Genomic DNA, 19,952 nt, shown 5'->3' with positions numbered 1-19,952 from the left:
AATATAATTCAAATATATTCTGTCGAAGATAGTTAAATGACTATAAATAATCAATGATTATAATTTTTATTTAAACACGCATGAATATATTTGTATTTTTTTTATGTTTGTGTAAGTAAAAAAATATTGATTTTTGACTTTTAATTTATAATTATGACATGAAAAAATTATTGTTTTTTCAACTAAATTTAAATTTTTTTATGATGCGTTTTTAACATTTGCAAATGTTTTATTTAAATACTTTTGTGTTTTATTAATAATTATAAGAATAATTTATTTAAAAATATTTTGTGTATATGCAAGTGTTCAATAGAAGATTAAATCATATTTGTTTTAATTTTTTTATTTAAATAAAAATAATACCATTAACTATTCAAATATTAATCAATAATTTTTGCTGGTACTTCAAAGCAAGTAATAACATTTCTTGAAATGGGATCCTTTAGACTCCAATGTACATCTATCTTAAACTAAACAAAAATATTATTTAATTATTAGGTATACATATCATGTTTAATAATCTTACCTTTGGATATGTTTCAATTATGTATATATCATCTTTGTATATATATGTACTACCTTTTTGTAAAGGACAATTTTTCTTCGTTCCATCTTCTTCGATGATATTTGTACATACATTTTTTTTATCTACACCCAACAATGGTATTGGTATATTTAATACTATGCCATATACTTCTGTGATTAAATCTTTTACATCAAAGTCTAAAGAAAATGTGATTTTATTGATAATGAATACATAAATGTTAAACATATTCATATATAAATTAACAATATTTTTTTAAATTCATAATACAAATTCAATATTCCACTTCTTACCATCACACTTATCATTCAAGACATGATATATAAATGTCTATAATAGCGGTTCTCAAACTTTTTTTTTCACATAGGTACCACTTGAGTATATTATCAATCAGTCACGCACCATTAATGATTAAAAATAAAACCATACAAACTTTACATAATACAATTCATTTATTTTAAATAAAAAGGCAGTAAAATACTACAGTAAAATTATTATTTTTTATTAATACAAATTAATTAAATATCAAATTTTTAATCTCTGTTCTATCAACATGCGGCCTTTTGCGTACCACCATGTAGTCTTTCATGCATCACAGTTTAAGAACTGCTGGTTTATAACCATTAATTAGTATAAAACTTATATTAATAAATCTTAAATCATAATCCAAAAATAATAGCTGGTTTCAAAATACTATCTAGTATTTTTCCTGACAACTTTTATTATAGACCCCTAACTTTTTGATTAATATTCAAATAGTCCATATCATCAACATTTTAAAATATTTTAGGTTCTCATTATTATCTTAGAATGAAGTTATATATAAAAAGTTTTAGTATAAATATTGATCTTAACATATACTATTTTGAATAGCTTCACCCAAAAGTTAAACAATGTGTTTTAATAAAAATACACTTGCTATTAATATAAATTAATTTAGATGCAAGAAATGTTGTAAGTTTGCCTTTATTAGATAAAGTTAATAAGAAATTATAGTTAAAGCAAATATAAAATTAGTATTGTTGAGCTCAACAATAATTATCAATCTGTCTTAGGCAAAATTATAGTCACTGGCAAAAAATAAAATTCTCAAAATGTCAGTTTATTTTATCTTATAAATGTATATATGATAATAAAAATTATTAAAAGACATGATTGGGTAAGTTCTATGTCAAGGTAGGGATGGGCACTTTCCTGGGAAAGTAAAATCATGAACACGTCCGGGAATATTTCCCATGTCAGAAAAGTGTAGGAAAAGTATGTTTAAATAAAATTATCTTTCTTATTTGACTACTTATGACGATTTAAAATAGTAAAACTCAAATTCTATATTAATATAAAGTTTAAAAATATTTAATTTTTATGCTGTTTGTATAAATACAAATTAAATAATTAGAAAAAAAAATAATACCTAATCTACATGATATTATTTAATTTCTTGTAAAACTGAATAATTTCTCAAACTTAAATTATTATATATTACAATTAATACCAAATATTTGAACCCAACAAAAACACTTCGTCGAACTCCGTGTAAAAAATTGCTAAGTAAAAAAAATTAGTCATCTATAAGACTTCAGCATTATAAAGATGTGATATCATAAATAAATACTAAGTAAATTAAATTTTAAATAAATTTATTCTATCTCAATCGTTTATTTACTTTGCAAGAATTTATTTTCTTTATAAATTAATAATTAAGATTTTTTTTTAAAACAAATATAGTAACATTTGTCATGGAAATTTGTTAAATAGTCCAGTTATAAACAGACATGTTTATTTGTCGAAATAAACGATTTACTATCAACTTTAATTATTGTAGTGGGTAATGCATTAATGGTTAGGTTTGATATTTTGGTATTGACATTACTCCAAAGTTGTATTTGAAAGTACAAATATTCATTAGTATTTACTATATTTGTTATCTGCATATGATCTGTAATAGTATTACAGGCACTGCAATTAACGCCTTCTATTAACACTTCTCTGAATAAATAATCTAACATTGTATTAAAAGTTACCGTTTTATTTTCATTAGATACGTTAAGTTGAATAATATAGTTTTGAGTTATTTGTATTCCCTTATTATGGCACGCAGAACAAACTAATTCTATCTGTAATTTATGAGATAACACATTTTTTAGTGGATCGTAAATATTTATAAGAGGACTAATAAATTCAGCATACACATTGTATTTGTGGTTTTCTTTCTAAATAATTTCTCCTTTTTCTTAATTTCTGTTTATATGTTGTAGAAACTATTTTAGAAATAGCAAATAACAAATTATAATATAATATAATTATAATTATGTTATAAATAGTACGGCCTACTACAATTACAACACATAAAACGTGGTTTTTCTATTATATACTGGCGCGGCGGCCAGGGGCGTATTTAGACTTACTTCTAGAGAGGGGCGACTCAAATTTTTCCTTTAATTCAGACTCAAAATTTACAAGTAAAATTTTTGGTAATATTTATACCAGGTGAATCCTTAATACTTGTGGTTTTTTTTTTTAATCTAATGCCAGATCCTTTTTGAATGGTTTTTTGTCTAATTCTTTTTTAACACATATCCGTGTTTTGAAAGTTTCGCTTGTGTTTTATCTAATTTTTCACTAAGTATGGACTGGGTCTTCAATCAAAATAATATAGGTATATTATTTATCGTTATGGGACATATAAACGTTATAAGCAATTGAGCGTTTAACGCTATAAATAATTTAAACATTATTCAATTCAAGCGTTTAAACGTTTAAAAAATTTTCCGTTTACCATTATTGATAATTAAAACGTTATGAAAAATTTAACTTTTGCGTTATTTAAATTAGTGTAAAATTTGAAACGTTTTCAAATGTAGTATTTAGCAATCAATACTATGTATAATAATATTACATATTTTAAATATTATATATACAGTTGAACCCATTTAAGATGCTCTCCAAGGGACCAGTTACAAATAGCGTCGGGGGAGGTTATTGCCCCCATCGCTCCCCTAAAATACGCCACTGGCGGCGGCGGATATACTAAACGTCGCCAGAAACATGAATGTCGATAACAGAAATGACGAATACGATAAACGAAGACGCAGGCAACGGCGGGAATCGCAACTCGCAACCGCTGCCCAGTGTACCCCGCCACGTAATCGTATACGGAATAGAGGGAGTAATACGGCCTTGTGCACTGCTGTGTGGAACGTTATAACTTAAAACGGCCGAGCACAATATCTTTTTGCTTCAAAAATACTTGACTTTTTTGCTAATATATTCGGCATTATTCAATCAATTTCTTCAAACATGACAAAGGTGTAATCTACAAGTCATCCCCGATCTATTGATACTACATACAGACCAATCCGTTCATTTATTAGGTCTGTAGCCCTGGCTAAAGAAAACGGGCAAATTTACACACATTTAATGGGCAAACTTTGGCTCGTGTAATGTACTACGGTAGGGACCGCTTCACTTTTTTTTTTTTTTACTTAGCTTTGCGCCACTACTGCTGGATACAGTATTTTTCAACTCTTTTTAAAAATCTTTGCTACTATCGTGGTCAGTGCAACTAAATACCAAACTTGTGTCAGTGTTATGGAGAGAAAATTGCTCATTTTCTGTTTCAGAGCTTTCCAATTCTAAATCACTCTCTTCTTCTTGAGTTGGAGTTAAATTCAAGTTGAAACTTTTTTCAAGATAATGTGATGAATTTCTATGTTGTAAAATAAATGGGGTTATTTCATTTTGTGTAAAATCTTCTATCTCTGAATCATCTTTGTCGTTTTTATTTCGATCAAGTATCAAAGAAAATCACAGGTGTAGTTTTCATAGACCTAACAGCTGCCTATGACACGGTAAATTACAGAATACTGACATACAAGCTATATAAAATCACAAACGATTTCCATTTCGTAAAATTAGTAAAAGCTTTACTGAGTAATAGATGGTTTTTTGAAAGTCATAACGAAAAAAACAACAGATGGAGAAAGTCTAAAAATGGTCTACCGCAGAGCAGTGTACTAGCACCAACAATGTTTAATATATACACCAACGACCACCCAATAGCAAAAGACCAATCCATAAACCATTATATATATGCTGACGATAGCACTATTGCAGTGCAAGACACGAGTTTTGAAACAGTAGAAAGAAAGTTAACAATGATACTTAAAGAGGTTGGTACTTATTACTAAAGAAATCACTTGCGACCGAACCCAGCGAAAACCCAAATATGCTTCTTCCATCTGAAGAATAGGGAAGCAAATCGCAAATTATATGTAATTTGAGATGACATGGAAATCGATAATGCCCAACACCTCAAATATTTAGGAGTAACTCTGGATAGGTTTTTAACATACCGAGCTCACTGTGAAAAGCTAAAGAAAAAGATAGCGTCACGAAACGGACTGTTACGAAAACTAACGGGGAGCTGCTGGGGAGCTCAGCCACACACATTAAGAACTACTGCAATAGCTCTATGCCAGTGTTTCTTAAACTGTGTTCCGCGGAACCCTGGGGTTCCACGAAGATCACCTCAGGGTTCTGCGAAACTTAAGTAATTTCTTTAAAAATGTTAAGAAAATTACTTTAAAATTTCCAACTAAAGGTTAGTAATGATGAAAAAATGTTTGCGTTATAGAAAAAAAATCTTTGTATATTAAATAACAGTGTATAACCCATATGGAATAGTCTACATTTATATTTACTCTAATTAAAGTATTATTATATATGTATGTACAATTATTATTATTATAATTTTTATTTTTATATATTTTTTGAATTAAATATCTTTAACATATTATTATTATATAATTATAATTTATTTACAAATAATCCTAAAAAAAACTAAAAAGTTAAAAAAAAATCAAGAGTTCCACGATAAATATGGACATCAAAAAGGGTTCCACGGTTAAAAAAGTTTAAGAAACGCTGCTATATGCCTATCAACAGCCGAATACACATCACCAGTATGGGGGAGATCTACCCACTCAAAACAAATTGATGTCACACTAAATTAAACGTGCCGACTGGTGACTGGTTGTCTACAAAATTCGAAAGTTGAAGAAATATATGTACTAGCTGGAATTGTGTAGGTGTGTAGGTAAAGGTGATTTAAAATTAAATTAAATAATATTCTTTTGTTTAATAAGAGAAAAAATACTTTAATATAATTAATATAATTTTATAGACAAAATTATGACGTTGATATCTTAACTCGTCGTCGTCGTCGTATGTTGTGCTTTTCTTGAACCCGCCGAGTCAACCGTCCGCCACCACCGACGACGGCCAACCGGTTCGGTCGCGTCCTCGCGGACGTCGATAAGGGTGCCGTGGTCGTTGTGATAACGACCACGACAATTGCACCACCGCCAATTAGGAGGGCAGTGCAAGCAGATAGAGAAAGAACAAAAATGACGAATGACGATAGATACCCAATGTGTGGGTTTGAAGTAAATAATTTCCGGCTAAAATTGAGAAATAGTTTCCTAAAAAAGTCGAAATGCTTAACAACAACTAAGGAACAGGAAAGAGTTATGCAATGGAAAAACTAAATTAAAGACAAATAGGTCCCTATCGAAGCGTTATCACCAGGGAATCAATTAAAATGGCCCATCCTTGAGAACTTTAAACCGAATGAGAACAGGAGTTTGACGCCCTAAAGATAACATGAAGAAATGGGGACTACTTGAAGGAACATCTACAACTTGCGAATGTTAGATGGAATTAACAATTAAACTATTCTGCAATGCCCAATCTGTCCTTACTCATGCGTACAAAATGATATTATGAATGCATATGACAACGCCAAAGACGTAACTAGTTTTTTGGCTGAAACCATAAGAACTATAAAACGACAATTAGTTACCATTGATGTGACTTTAAATTATTATATTTGGTTTATTTTATTTTAATTTAATTTTCTTTTTTTTGTTTATCTTTTATATTTATATTTGAAGTTTTGGTTTTTTTTTTTTATTGTTCGTTACAGCTTCAGCAGCATAGGCCATTAGCTTTTGAGATTTATACAATTATTTTCTTATATTTATATATATATATATATATATATAGTCTTAAAATAGAGAAAAAAAGAAAGAAAACGGTATATACAATATTAGTGACTTATTTCTGTTTAATTATCATATGCTTTTTTCTAGTTTTAATGCCTTGAGGAACGATGTAATGTTTTCTGGTTGGCAGTCGGGATCGATAATATCGTACAGGTTTAATGGTATATTATGTTTTTTTCTTTCTTCCTCGTTGAATCTGCACTCGGTCAGCAAGTGTTTAACAGTGAGGGTCGTTCCGCACGAGGGGCATACCGTTGGTGCTTGGTTTTTCATAAGGTGTCCATGAGTGAGGAGGGTGTGACCGATTCTTAGTCGGGTTATTATTATTTCTGTTTTTCTGGTTGTTTTTGTTTGTGGCCAGGGATTTATATTTTGTTTTATTTCTCGTAATTTGTTTTTTTGGTTTATCCAGTGATTTTGCCATATGTTCCGTGTTAAAATATTTATTTGATTTTTTGTGTCTATTGTTGTGTTGTATTTTTGTTTGGGCGTTTCAGATAATGTTGCATTTTTTGCGTGTTGGTCAGCTAGTTCGTTCCCGTTTATTTTACAATGATCTGGTGTCCATATGAACTTGATATGAGTTTTAGTGCTAATAGTATGGCGATGGCTTCAGCGGTATATATTGAACAATTCTTTTGTAGTTTATATGTTGTTATTTTTTTTATCGATATAATTATAGCTATACCTACTCCTTGTTCGCTTTTCGAAGCGTCAGTATATATATCCTGTCCAATTAAATTGCTTTTAAGATCGTAAAACAGGTTCTTGAAAATTTCAGGAGAAGTTTCTTTTTTTTTTTTGTTTTCTGAAAATTTCACGTTTATGTCGATTTTGGTTGACCATGGTGGTGTTTGTAAAATTGAATTTTTTATCTTATTTGAAAAATCTATTTTGAATTTTGTGATGATCTGTTTGATGTGTTCTGGTATTAGTTTTTCGGTGTTATTTCTGGTTAGTCTTGTGGCGAAATTGAGTGCTATTTTGATTCTTCGGATCCAGAGAGGGGGTTCGCTAGCTATATTATAGATACTTTTTACCGGGCTGGATTTGAATGCACCGATGGCAATAATCAGGTGTTATGTATTGGGTCAATTGTTTTTAATGCTCTGTTTTTGGCTGATAGATATACTTCTGCGCCATATTTTAATTTTAACCGGATAAGTGCTTTATGTAATTGAATTAGTAGTTTGCTTTTGGAACCCCATGTTGTGTGTGCTAGTATTTTTATGATATTTGTTCTTTGGGATGTTCCTTTTTTTATGAGTTGTAGATGAGGTATCCATGATAATTTTTTTTCAAATGTAATGCCTAAAATTTGTATTGTTTCTTTATTTGGAATCATTAGTTCGTTAATTTTGAAAGTGGGAGGTTTTTGCTTTCTTTTTTTTGTAAAACAAATGCTCTGTGATTTATTGGGTGAAAATTTTAAGCCTGTGTCTGAAGACCATTTTGTTAGATTATTTACACATTCTTGAAGTAAAATTTGAATTGAGTTTGATTGTTTACTTCTGTAATAAATATTTGTCATCTGCGAAGAGGGTGTACTTAATAGGTTCCGTATTTCAGTTTGTTTTATCGTTTATGGCTATTAAAAATAATATTGGGGATAGACTTGAACCTTGTGGGATTCCATTTTCTTGAGAAAATGTTTCCGAAGTTGTGTTGCTTAGTTTTACTTGAAATGATCTGGTTTGTAAAAAGTTTTTAATATAATTTAATTTAATTTAATAAATTTCCGTTGCATAATATTGTGTTTAATTTTGAGATTATTCTATGTTTCCATATGCAGTCGTAGGCTTTTTCTATATCTAAGCTTATTAGACTCATTGATTGATTTTCAGAAAATGTTTTATTTATTTCGGTTTAAATATATCCTAAGCTGTCGATAGTGGATTTATTTTTTCTGAACCCGTTTTGGAAAGTTGATAGGTAATTTATTTATTCTAAGTACCATGATACTCCTGATTTTGCTATTTTTTCTAATATTTTACTAATATTGTTAATTAGGGAGATTGGTCTGTAGCTGTCCACTTGAAATTTAGATTTATTTGGTTTCAGTAATGGGATTATTGTACAGTTGCCCCAGTTTTTGGGGAAGAAGTTGTTTTATTGTGTATTATGTATTTAACGTTCAAAGTGTTAAATGTTGATAAATGTAATTTTTTTTTAAAATTCATACAGTCAATGTGGGTGGGGTAAGAGTAGGCTAAAACTCATTAGCCCTCCTCCCTTTGGATTGCCAATGTTGCTACCCTATGGTTTTATTGCAAATGACGCCCCTGGTATAATACATTACTATTTTCAATTTTTGCGGCAATATAGTAAGCCACTCAGAGCGTGATTTGATCATGATTGTAGGAAGAATGAAATTTTTGTTTATCTTATTTGCTACTTTTCCTATTAACTCCTCCCCTCAAATAAAAATGTATCATAAGCTCAATGTAAAACTAGCAAAAATTCCTGTATCAGATCAAATATCTGAAATTTAGTTGAATTTCATCAAAAATATCATCCAGAGGAAAAATAAATCCAATATCGTGTCCATATTTATAAATGTTAAGATAATATTTGTTGTTGTGCATTGTTAGTTTGTCTTCACAATCCACTAATATGTTTTATTCTCCTTCACCATTCTCCCAACTAGTTGGGGTCAGCTACCCTTGTTCTAAATCTCCATTCGTTTCGATTTTCTACATCTACGCACTCACGCCAACGGAACTCAAATCATTCCTAATCATATCCAACCATCTCTTTTTTGGTCTTCCTCTTTCTTTTTCCCCTTCAACGTTCATTTTCATAAAAACTAGGATTACAAATAATATTTAATGTTCGCGAATAGATAGAAAAGGCTTCTAGCCCACCCAACACCCGCATCTACCGCCGACTAACCATCACCCGACACACATGCCTAGCCATCGCACGATCATTCACATAACCTATCCACTATTTTTCAATATTAAATTTTTTCTTTTCTGATACTTCACGTAATCTACTCCTTCGACACTTTTTTCCCCACTACTCCCCCTTTTTTAAAATTATGATATTATTTTTTTCAATTTTTTTTGTTATCGTTTTAGTAACCTATCTATAATACCTCTTCTTTTATTCCACATGTCATCCGAATATTTTACATCAACTACACCTCTCCTTCCCCTCATACATATATTATTTAAAATGTTATTATAAGACTATATTATTTTAAATTATATGGGTAAGACTTTACAAATAATATATTATTTAAAATAATAACACATGATACATACATACATACATGGGCGATCGTAAACTCCGTCAGTTTTTTTTTGTGTTTTGCCTGTGAATCCTTTCATAGTAATCTAAGAAATTAATTTTATAAAAGTCAACCGAATGTTCATATTTTTAGAAAAAGTTCTTACCGAATTTCAAATCCATATAAAACTATATCGCATATCTCAAGAAAATAAGCTAAAAAATTCGAAAAAAAATGACAGTGTTACAGGATGCTATAAATAGGTACACAAATGGAGTAATACGAGACTTAGAATATTAACAAATTGTATCACATCATTTTAGCTTACATCCATGACATAACAATATATTTCTGGATTTTTAGGTATAACGATTATTTATTATGATTTTTTTACTATGATTTAAATATTTTATGTGAACAATATGATATTATATTATATTATAATTTTTTTTTAATAATATATCATATTAATTTTAAACTACTACTTGATTTTCTTCACTGGCGAAATTTACATGAACTCAATTTTATCTCATTTTTTTCAGTGGTGGAGTTTACATGAACCCAATTTTATCTGTTTTTTTTTCTGGCTGAGTTTACAGTAATAAAAGGTACTTGTGGTGGAGTTTAGACGCACCTACATACATATAAATTCACACAGGTCCGGATTAACACTATCGTAGGCCCTAAGCTCCTTAAACTTGCAGGGCCGTTGTCCAGTATTTAAATGGTTAAGAAACCTTCTCTTTGGGAATGTAATAAGGGACTGTAAGCTTGTAAAAACAATAATATTTATAACATTAAAATCAAATCTAAACTTTTATTTGATAACTATTATAAATTTTTATACGATAAAATTTTTAATTTGTTAAAAAAAAATAATTTTAATCCAAAATATACATAATATAAATTGTCAAAAACCATAAAAAAAATGTTTATACCAATTAAATTTACTACAAAAAAATTGTAGCCACGCATTTTCATAGGCCCTAGACACAATGCTTGTACACTAATACGGCCCTGTATACGCATATATATTCATATACAAAATTATTTAAAATGTTATTGTATAATTATATTATTCAAATTATTAACACAATAACATTTTAACATCAAGTCATCTAATAGTTATTTTCAGGAATGTCAATGTATGTACGTGTAAATATCAACGATTTATTAATCGATATTAGCGAATCATATAGAAATTCTCCATTCATAATGATAAATTATCATTGATAGTATTATTTAATATGTTATAATAAGACCCTATTATTTAAAATAATTATCACAATAACGTTGTAACATCTGGTCACCTAAAGGCCCTTCACACGTAGCCACTTGGCAGCGTTTCTTAGCAGCACTGCTAATGGAAAAATACGAATGTATACGGATTTTTAACCACAGCCACTGATCTGAAATGTCACAGACGGTGTTAGTGGTTGACTCAAGGGCGTATTTGAGTTGAGGCCATTGGGTGGGAGGGGAACTAATTTTTCTTTAATATAAACTTAAAAATAATTTCGAGTGAATAAATAAAAATACAAGTACAAAATTTAATTAAATATTTATTTAATAAATATATTTAAAACCTACTGCATATAAAATAAGTATTAATAATAACAACACAAATAGTTCATATATTAAAATCGTACCTTCAGTCTGAATCCTGTATAAAAATAACAACAAATAATCATAGTAGTAATAGTACTTAAGAATTATTTTTTAAAAACTTTAAAAAACAATTAAGATAGGTAACTTAATTTAACAAATATCTGAGTGGAAAACATAAGATTAATAAGTAGTCAAATAACAAATTTCAAATTTCTTTTTTTCATTTTGGCAAATTTGTTGATTGTTTCATCAATGGATACAATAATATCTTTATGCACATGCAGCAAAGCCAAATTTGTTAGTTTATGCTAAACTATTCTTGATTTATTCTTTTTTTTTTTTTTTAATCTAATGCCGGATCCAATTTGAATGGACTTTTGTGTGGTTATTTTATAATACCTATCTGTGTTTTGAAAGTTTCACTTATGTTTTATTTGATTTTCCATTAATTAAGGACCAGGACTTAAATCGAAATAATATATATTGTTTACCATTATGGGACATTTAAACGTTATAAGCAATTAAGCGTTTAACTCTATAAGTAATTTAAACGTTATTCAATTTAAGCCTTTAAACGTTATACAAATTTAGACGTTTAAAAAAATTTCTGTTTACCATTATTGACAATTACAACGTTATGAACAACTTAATGTTTTGTATTATTTAAATTAGTGTAAATTTTAAAACGTTTTCAGATGTAGTATTTAGCAATCAATACTATGTAAAATAATATTACATATTTTAAATATTATATATACAGTTGAACCCATTTAAGATGCTCTCCAAGGGACCAGTTACAAATAGCGTCTTAAGCGGGAAATCGTATTACGCGGGAACAAAAAATTTTATTGTATTTCACAATACATCCATATTATATATATGTTACCGGAAAAGATGACAATCAGTCCGTGTTGACAATGACTAGTCAATAACGATAATGCCTGATTTAGTAAGGAATTAATGTCAAAACCTAGTCATTGATAACAATTCCTAATAAAAGAAGGCATTGATAATAATATTAAAAATTAATTTAATATATTTTAATACTTATTAGCTATTTAGGATAAATCATAATCTTAATCTTTATTATTACGTGGTAAATTACTATGACACTTGGAATTATATAATCTAGTACAGCGGTACCCAAACTGTGCTCCGCGAAGCCTTTGGTGCTCCGCAATGGTTTGCCTAGGGCTCCATAAAAATGTTATGTTCGTAACACCACAAAAAATTTAAAAAAAATGTTCGTCATTTAAAATTAATATATATTTCATGAAGACTTGAATGTTCCATAATCAGATCGATCACCGATAAAGCGGTGTTGATATTTGTTTAAATGCGGATTTATAACATTGCCTAATTACAATACGGAAATGTTGATAAAACTATGAAATATCCAACATTGCCTAACCTTTCCTGTCATTGTCAACAATGACTAGAATATACTGACAATTCCTGAATTTTCATCTTTTCCGGTAACATATATATATAAATTATATTTTTTACTTTGCAGAGTGGATTATTACATTTATATTACCTATTTCAAAAATCGTCCATCTTTCACTGTTTCAAAGTTTTGATGTTTTTTTGAATACAGGAAGTTTTCAATTTTATTAAGATGATGTAAAGTTTCGTCAGCATTGTCAAAAGATGGAATTAATCTTCTTAGCTCATTAACATGATCAAGAGCATTTGTTACTATTTGTTATTATTGGTTATCGTTATTATTAGTGAGGTATTTCTTCAAATTTTATACAATGTATATGTATATACAATATATTTTTATATGAACATCATTGACAATACGAGCGTATTATCCAGAGTAAATTACATGTTAAATGTTGTTAAAATCATGGAACTCGTAAAAATAAGCGTATTAGCCGGGAAATTGTCTTAAGCGAGAGCGTCTTAAACGGGTTCTAATGTATATACTCGTATATTACCTTCAACCAGATTAACCAGTTTACCATATTTGTAAATATATTTATGGGTATACGCACTAAAAAAATATGGATATTAATCCTAAAATAAATTGTCTTGCTTCGTTCGACAATTGTTTTCTCTCGTTACATTCGAAAAAATATAATTAATCCATTGTAACTACATGTTCATAACTTCTATTAGGACTATGAAATATAACACAATAAAAAAAAAAAAATTGTATAAATTAACGATTTATCCTCAAATGATTTTAAATATTTGTTATTATTCAAAAAGTGAAAGTCGCGGAAACTCGAAACTTTTACTAGTTATGAAGTTTGGCATTTTCTTTCATTTTCTTTAAGCGTATTTTTTTCAAAATATTATACTGATTTTTAAGCAACTTATTGGCATTTGAAATATTCGATTTTTCCAAATAAAATTATATGAGTCGTTTTGACTCATTTTTTGTTAATTAAACATAGTTTTATAGGATATTTATATAGAAATTATATCCAAATAGAAAATTATTGAAAGACTGCTTTTTATATATAAGATTATTATTATAATTTATAATATATATAATAATTTTTTTTTATATGTATCTAACAAATCATCTCCGTTTAAAATCGTTATTCGTATACAATGATACTTATCATTGCATTCAAATTTAACAAATCTATTGTAATGACCTATCCTATAAACGAGGTGCATTCCACCCCATAATGTACAGCAGAGCGAGGCTCATCCAGTTTTTTCTTTTTTTCATTACTTTTTTTTATTCTCGATTTTAAGTTCCTAAAAGTTTTAGATTAATTTAAATAATTTAAAATATAAAGAAGTGGATATTATCATTTTTTTTTTTTTTGTTTTTGATAAAATATTTAGAATTTAATTGGGTATAAAAGTGTGGTTTTTAAAAAAACCAACACATTTTATAAAGTATAACATAATTTCATATTTAGCCACTTTTTCTTTGCATATTAACATCATATTTGACACTTTTTAATTGCATATAAATCCGGGCTCTAATCATTATGAATGGAGAATTTCTATATGATTCGCTAATGTTGATTAATAAATCGATGATATTTACACGTGCATATATTGACATTTCTAAAAATGACTATTAGATAACCAGATGTTACAATGTTATTGTGTTAATAATTTGAATAATATAGTTATATAATAACATTTTAAATAATTTTGTATATAAATATTTATGTGTGTATATATTTATGTATGTATCATACATGGCCGTATCTAGGGGGGTCCAGAGTATCTGAACCTCTCCCCCCCCCCGAAATTTCTTCAATATTTTACAAATGTTTAAAATACTTATTTATTTTTAATACCAACATAAATATTTTCAGTTAAAAATGACTTAAGCTCCAATTAATCATTGACTGCTTTAAATTTTATATCACAATATCATATGAGAATATGATATTAATTTTAATAAAAGAAGATTAAATCTTTTTCTGTTTTATTTTAAACCAAATATCAAAAGTTAAAATCTAAATTCAATAACATTACAATATACATGTTGTGGACTCCTCCCGAAAAAAATTTCTAGATACGGCCTTGGTATCATATGTTATCATTTTAAATAATATATTATTTGTAAAGTCTTACCTATATAATTTAAAATAATATATTCTTATAATAACATTTTAAATAATATATGTATGAGGGGAAGGAGAGGTGTATTTGATATAAAATATTTGGATGGCATGTGGAATAAAAGAAGAGGTATTATAGATAGGCTACTAAAACGATAGCAAAAAAATTGAAAAAAATAATATCATAATTTTAAAAAATGGGGAGTAGTGGGGAAAAAAGTGTCGATGGAGTAGATTACATGAAATATCAAAAAATAAAAAATTTAGTAAATAGTAATCAGAAATTTAAATTTTATGACTAAAAGTTTTTGAAAAAACTCTATCAACTATAGGTATATACGTATAGTATGGTATGATAAAATTCCTATAGCTAACTATATTTCAATAATAGTCAGTTAGACCTAATATTATTATTATTTACAGATTTTTTTAGTACAAACCTGGTTTAAATTTTATTTCAATGTGCATAGTACTGTTTTTCTTTAACGGACATCTAGATATAGTACAATTTTCAAACATCACCAGGGTATTATTCAAAACTTCTTTATTTTCTGGAATAAATAGAACATAATATGTAAAAATACTTCAATTATTTACATAATTATTTTAAATATTAAGTGATTTTTTTTATCTTAAAATAGTTTCATTAAATAACAGTAATAAAATTAAATTTCAAAATATGAACGGTAATTTTATTTTAAATTTTTTTGTTAATAATTCGAAAGAATGATTTGAATATTATTTACTTATTAATTAAATTTAGTATTTTTATTATTAAAGAGATCTCCAAAATTGCACTGAATCATTTTATTGTAGTTTTTTTTATACTTATTTTCGCTAATAAAATTAAGTATTTGTATTAATATAATAATTAATATGTACTTGGGTAACTTATGCGAACATTTAATTTATTTAAATATAGTAAGCTCGTTAAAATTGGAAAAATATTATCATATATATTTATACTCAAAGTAATAAAATTTATTTTATAATTTTTATCTATTTCATCGTTCGATTTAATAATAAATAATTATAAATAGTTTTATGCATTTTAATGAACCGCAAAAATTTATTATTTATTAATAATGAAATGGCTTATATTCAATCAATTTTCAATTTGGAATCATAGTTGATATACAGTATATAGCAAGGGTGGGCAACTGGCGACCCGCGAGCCGCATCCGGCCCGTAAGCCTTTTTTATTTGGTCCGTAGTATATTTTAAAATTATATCATACAATTTTAAAGTTTATCGTCTATGCTCTAACTTATCAATATAATAATTGTTATCTAGTATTAAACATCGTTAAATGTCTAAATGTCATATGAATATATAAGTATGGCTTTCAACCATAGCTGTTACTAAACTATTTAACTATATCAGTTTCTTCGTACCATTCGGATTATGCTATCGTGTGTGTTGAATTTATTAATTCCATATATATAAATACTAATTAAAATTCATATTTTGAATGACCCTCTTTTCTTTTTTTCTTTTTTTTCTATGCTTTGGCCCGCTAGATTTAAATTTTCTAAAAATTGGCCCTCTAGTAACTTCGAGTTGCCCATCCCTGGTATATAGTATACTAGAGGTCTCTATTTCATATGTATATAAGAACACGTCCTGTACGTGTTGTATAGAAACGATGCTAAAGTGCATGTAATTAAAATACACGTGTACACGTATATTTAGAGTCCGTACGTTATGGTCAGTTGTGGATACAAGGATAGGTAACAGGGCACGTGCTCCATGTCCCCCTCCCAATTGTTGTTTACATACAGTAAACACAAATTTAATTTAATTTTTAATCGGAGACTTTTTTATTTAATAATAAATAAATAACCATTAATTTGAGTTATATTTATACGATTGTGTACAATAAAAACACTATAAAATTAACTTATAAATACGACCACGCCAATTATTTTAATAAATTACAAATTAGATTCATATATTATAATATAAATTATAAATTTCGTATTCATTTTTCTAAAAATTATAAATATATATTAGTGATGGGTCGAACTGTTCGAATCTCGAACCGAACCGATCCGAACCCTTGATGTTCAGTTCGGTTCGAAATTCGAACTCTGTATGAAAAAAATCGAGCATCTTTTACTGTTCGAAAATCGAATTTGAAAATATTTGTGGAACTAGACTTCCTGGCTACGATAGTTGGAAAACCAAATATTTGTACAATTCTTCAAACGTTATTTTTGAAAAATAAAAATTGATAATGATTATTTAGAAATAATTAGACCAGCGGTTCCCAAACTGTGCACCACGGTGCCCTAGGGGCACCACGACCACTTTCTAAGAGCACCGCGATCATAACAAATAGTTAAAATTGTGTAAAATTGATTTTTCCTTATTGTTTTCGTAAAAAATGTATTATAAATAATGTAATATTTTCTATTGTATAATCAGATATTCTCATTTTAATCCTATATTTTTGTATAATAATTATAATTATAATAACAATAATTTTTACTTATCTATTTTTAAATTTATAAGTGCATTAATTTATAATTAAGTTAAATTTTATTAAAATTAATAAAATTGGTTATCAATAGATTTTTTTTTGTTCTGTCTTTGATGTTATTCACAGTCAGGGCACCGTGGCTTGATTGGGTCCAAAAAAAGGCACCACGGAAAAAAAATTTTGGGAACTACTGAATTAGACTATTAGTGATAGAAAGTGATAATCTGTAGCGAGCACGTTATGCATTATTTATAACAATAATGCTATTATAATAATAATAATGTTATTTTTCCAGTCGCCTGTTACACATCCACCCTCCGCCGATCAAAACATTAATAAGTTGTTTATCACCAATAGAGACAGTGTATCTATATTCATAATATAGCTCTTTTTGTTTTTATCATATTTATTGTAGAGCTTAAAATCTATTTTGGGTAAATCCATGGTAATATTCCGATACCGCGACTGTGCTGTTAATAAAAACATGTTTACAACTTACGTCTTACATTATAAATTCTACTAATCATTCTATATTTATGAATTATAGTTATTATTACCATTGGCGTGCGCACGGGGATGGCCGGGTGGGCCGCGGCCCCCCTGCGGACTCTAGCTTTTTCTTTAATAAATATTTATCTACACTATACAAAATAGCGAACATTTTTACATTTTACATGAATAAAGTAAAGCCAGTTTTAATCTTATAGTATAGAACTGATATCTGTGAATAAATGTAATAAAGTTATTAGTTATTAATCAGACTAATCAGAACTTGCATATAATATAAAAATTGAAGATGTAATTGATACATTCAAAAACCTTAGTCCCATGGACAGAAGGATGGAGTTGTAAATAGTATAATAATATGTAAATAAGGATTTCTTAGATATAAATTGTGTAAGTTTAAATAGTATTTATTTTTATATTTGCATATTGAATTAAATAAATAATTTATAAAATTTAAAATATTTAATTATACTAGTAGTCTTTAGTACAAGAATCTTTGTTTCACTTTTTTAAGGGGCCCCTCTGCGGACAAAGTCTGCGCACACCTATGATTATTACTACTTTTTATATATTATTAAAATGTACTGATTGAATTGTCATATTACACTCAATACTCAATGAATATTTTATAAGCTACAAGACAACATGAGAAAGCACAATACTGGTTTTGAAGAATAATAAATTATCTAAAATTGAAATGTAGGTATTGTAAATAATACAATTACTTAGACTTAAAAGTTAAAATGTAGAATAGGTAATACGAAAACTTAAAATACAATTGTTATTAATAATTATGGTTGTTTTAATTTGTAGGAAGGTACAATGTACATAATAAAAAATATTGAGTTCGAATTAAAATCATAATAGTTTCGGTTCGGTTCGGTTCGGTAAAAAATATGATGGTTTAGTTCAGTTCGAGTTCGAAAAAATAATTTAAAGTTCGGTTCGATTTAAAAAATCAGGGTTCAACCCATCAATAATATATATATACCATTCCTATTATAAATCATATAGAGTATGTTCATCAGTTTAGAGAACAACGAATTTCTCGGCCAGATTATATTGGAATAAATCAAATTTTTTTACAAGCTAGTGATATATAAATATACAAATATAGATCCATTTTAAAATTATCATTTCGGTACGCGCATGCGTAGTAAAATATTTTTTTTTAAATAGCAACACCTATATTGAACATTGACTTTATACTAAGGCATTAGTATGAGGTCTATGATTTGAACACTATTTTAGAATAGGCCTAATTTTAGAAGGTAATTTTAGTATACAACTATATACTATATACTAGGGCTCTCGGTTTGGTACATGTGTTGATAAACACGTGCAAGGCCGTAACTGGGGGGGGGGGGGTTCAGGGGTCCGGACGTCCCCGAAATTTTCAAAAGTAGAAACATTTTAGTGGTGAATATAGTTTATTAACTATAAATTGTATTAAGGGGAACGCAGCAGACGTATTTTTCGTGCGTTTTAGACCAATAAGCGGTAGTAAATTACACATACTTCGGAATGTCCGATTTTAACTTTTTATACGTGTATGAACTCTTTGACAAAATATCTAAGTTATTTAGGAAGTCGATTTTCAATTTTCAATTTTAAAGGACCTTAAAATAACGATTTTTTTTCAAAAATCTCATGAAATAATTGCATTACATTTGTATTTATTTTGGGCACATCTAATTTTAAATCAAAAAAAGTGATTCCTAAAGAGCATAGTCTAGAAGTTTATATATTCAACCATATTTTCAAAATTACTTCAGGTAGTATATTTAATTTACTACCGCTTTTAGTAGTTTTTATAGCATTGCAAACATGAATATATTTTATTTTTCGTAAAGTATTGACATGTGCCTGCGCGTGCAATAGTTTATTTCGGCGGCACAGCGGCTCGCGGCTGCCGACGGTCCGTGATAGATTCTCGGAAAGTCGGAAACAATTAGCCGATAAGGATTATTGGATA

The 19,952-nt window shown here is 28.1% G+C and overlaps 1 protein-coding gene across 2 annotated transcripts in view; it reads right to left on the bottom strand.

Annotated features, from left to right (window-relative positions):
* Nucleotides 1-19,952, bottom strand: part of LOC112685225 (ecdysteroid-regulated 16 kDa protein-like) — a 29,031-nt gene that overhangs the window by 1,907 nt on the left and 7,172 nt on the right. The window contains exons 2-4 of one of the 2 annotated variants that reach the window (XM_025557055.1): nucleotides 15,429-15,539; nucleotides 527-648; nucleotides 364-470 (exon numbers count right to left, since the gene is read on the bottom strand). In XM_025557055.1, coding sequence (XP_025412840.1) covers nucleotides 381-470; nucleotides 527-648; nucleotides 15,429-15,539 — 323 coding nt within the window. In that variant the 3' untranslated portion in view covers nucleotides 364-380. Of the gene's footprint in view, nucleotides 1-363; nucleotides 471-526; nucleotides 724-15,428; nucleotides 15,540-19,952 lie in introns of both variants that reach the window. The other variant, XM_025557054.1, reaches the window with a different exon arrangement.

The sequence above is a fragment of the Sipha flava genome, unplaced genomic scaffold (genome assembly GCF_003268045.1).
Source record: "Sipha flava isolate LNK unplaced genomic scaffold, YSA_version1 269_pilon_pilon, whole genome shotgun sequence".
Taxonomy (NCBI): Eukaryota; Metazoa; Arthropoda; class Insecta; order Hemiptera; family Aphididae; genus Sipha; species Sipha flava.
The sequence above is the reverse complement of the archived record's forward strand: the minus strand, read 5'-3'. Positions and strand labels throughout refer to the sequence as shown.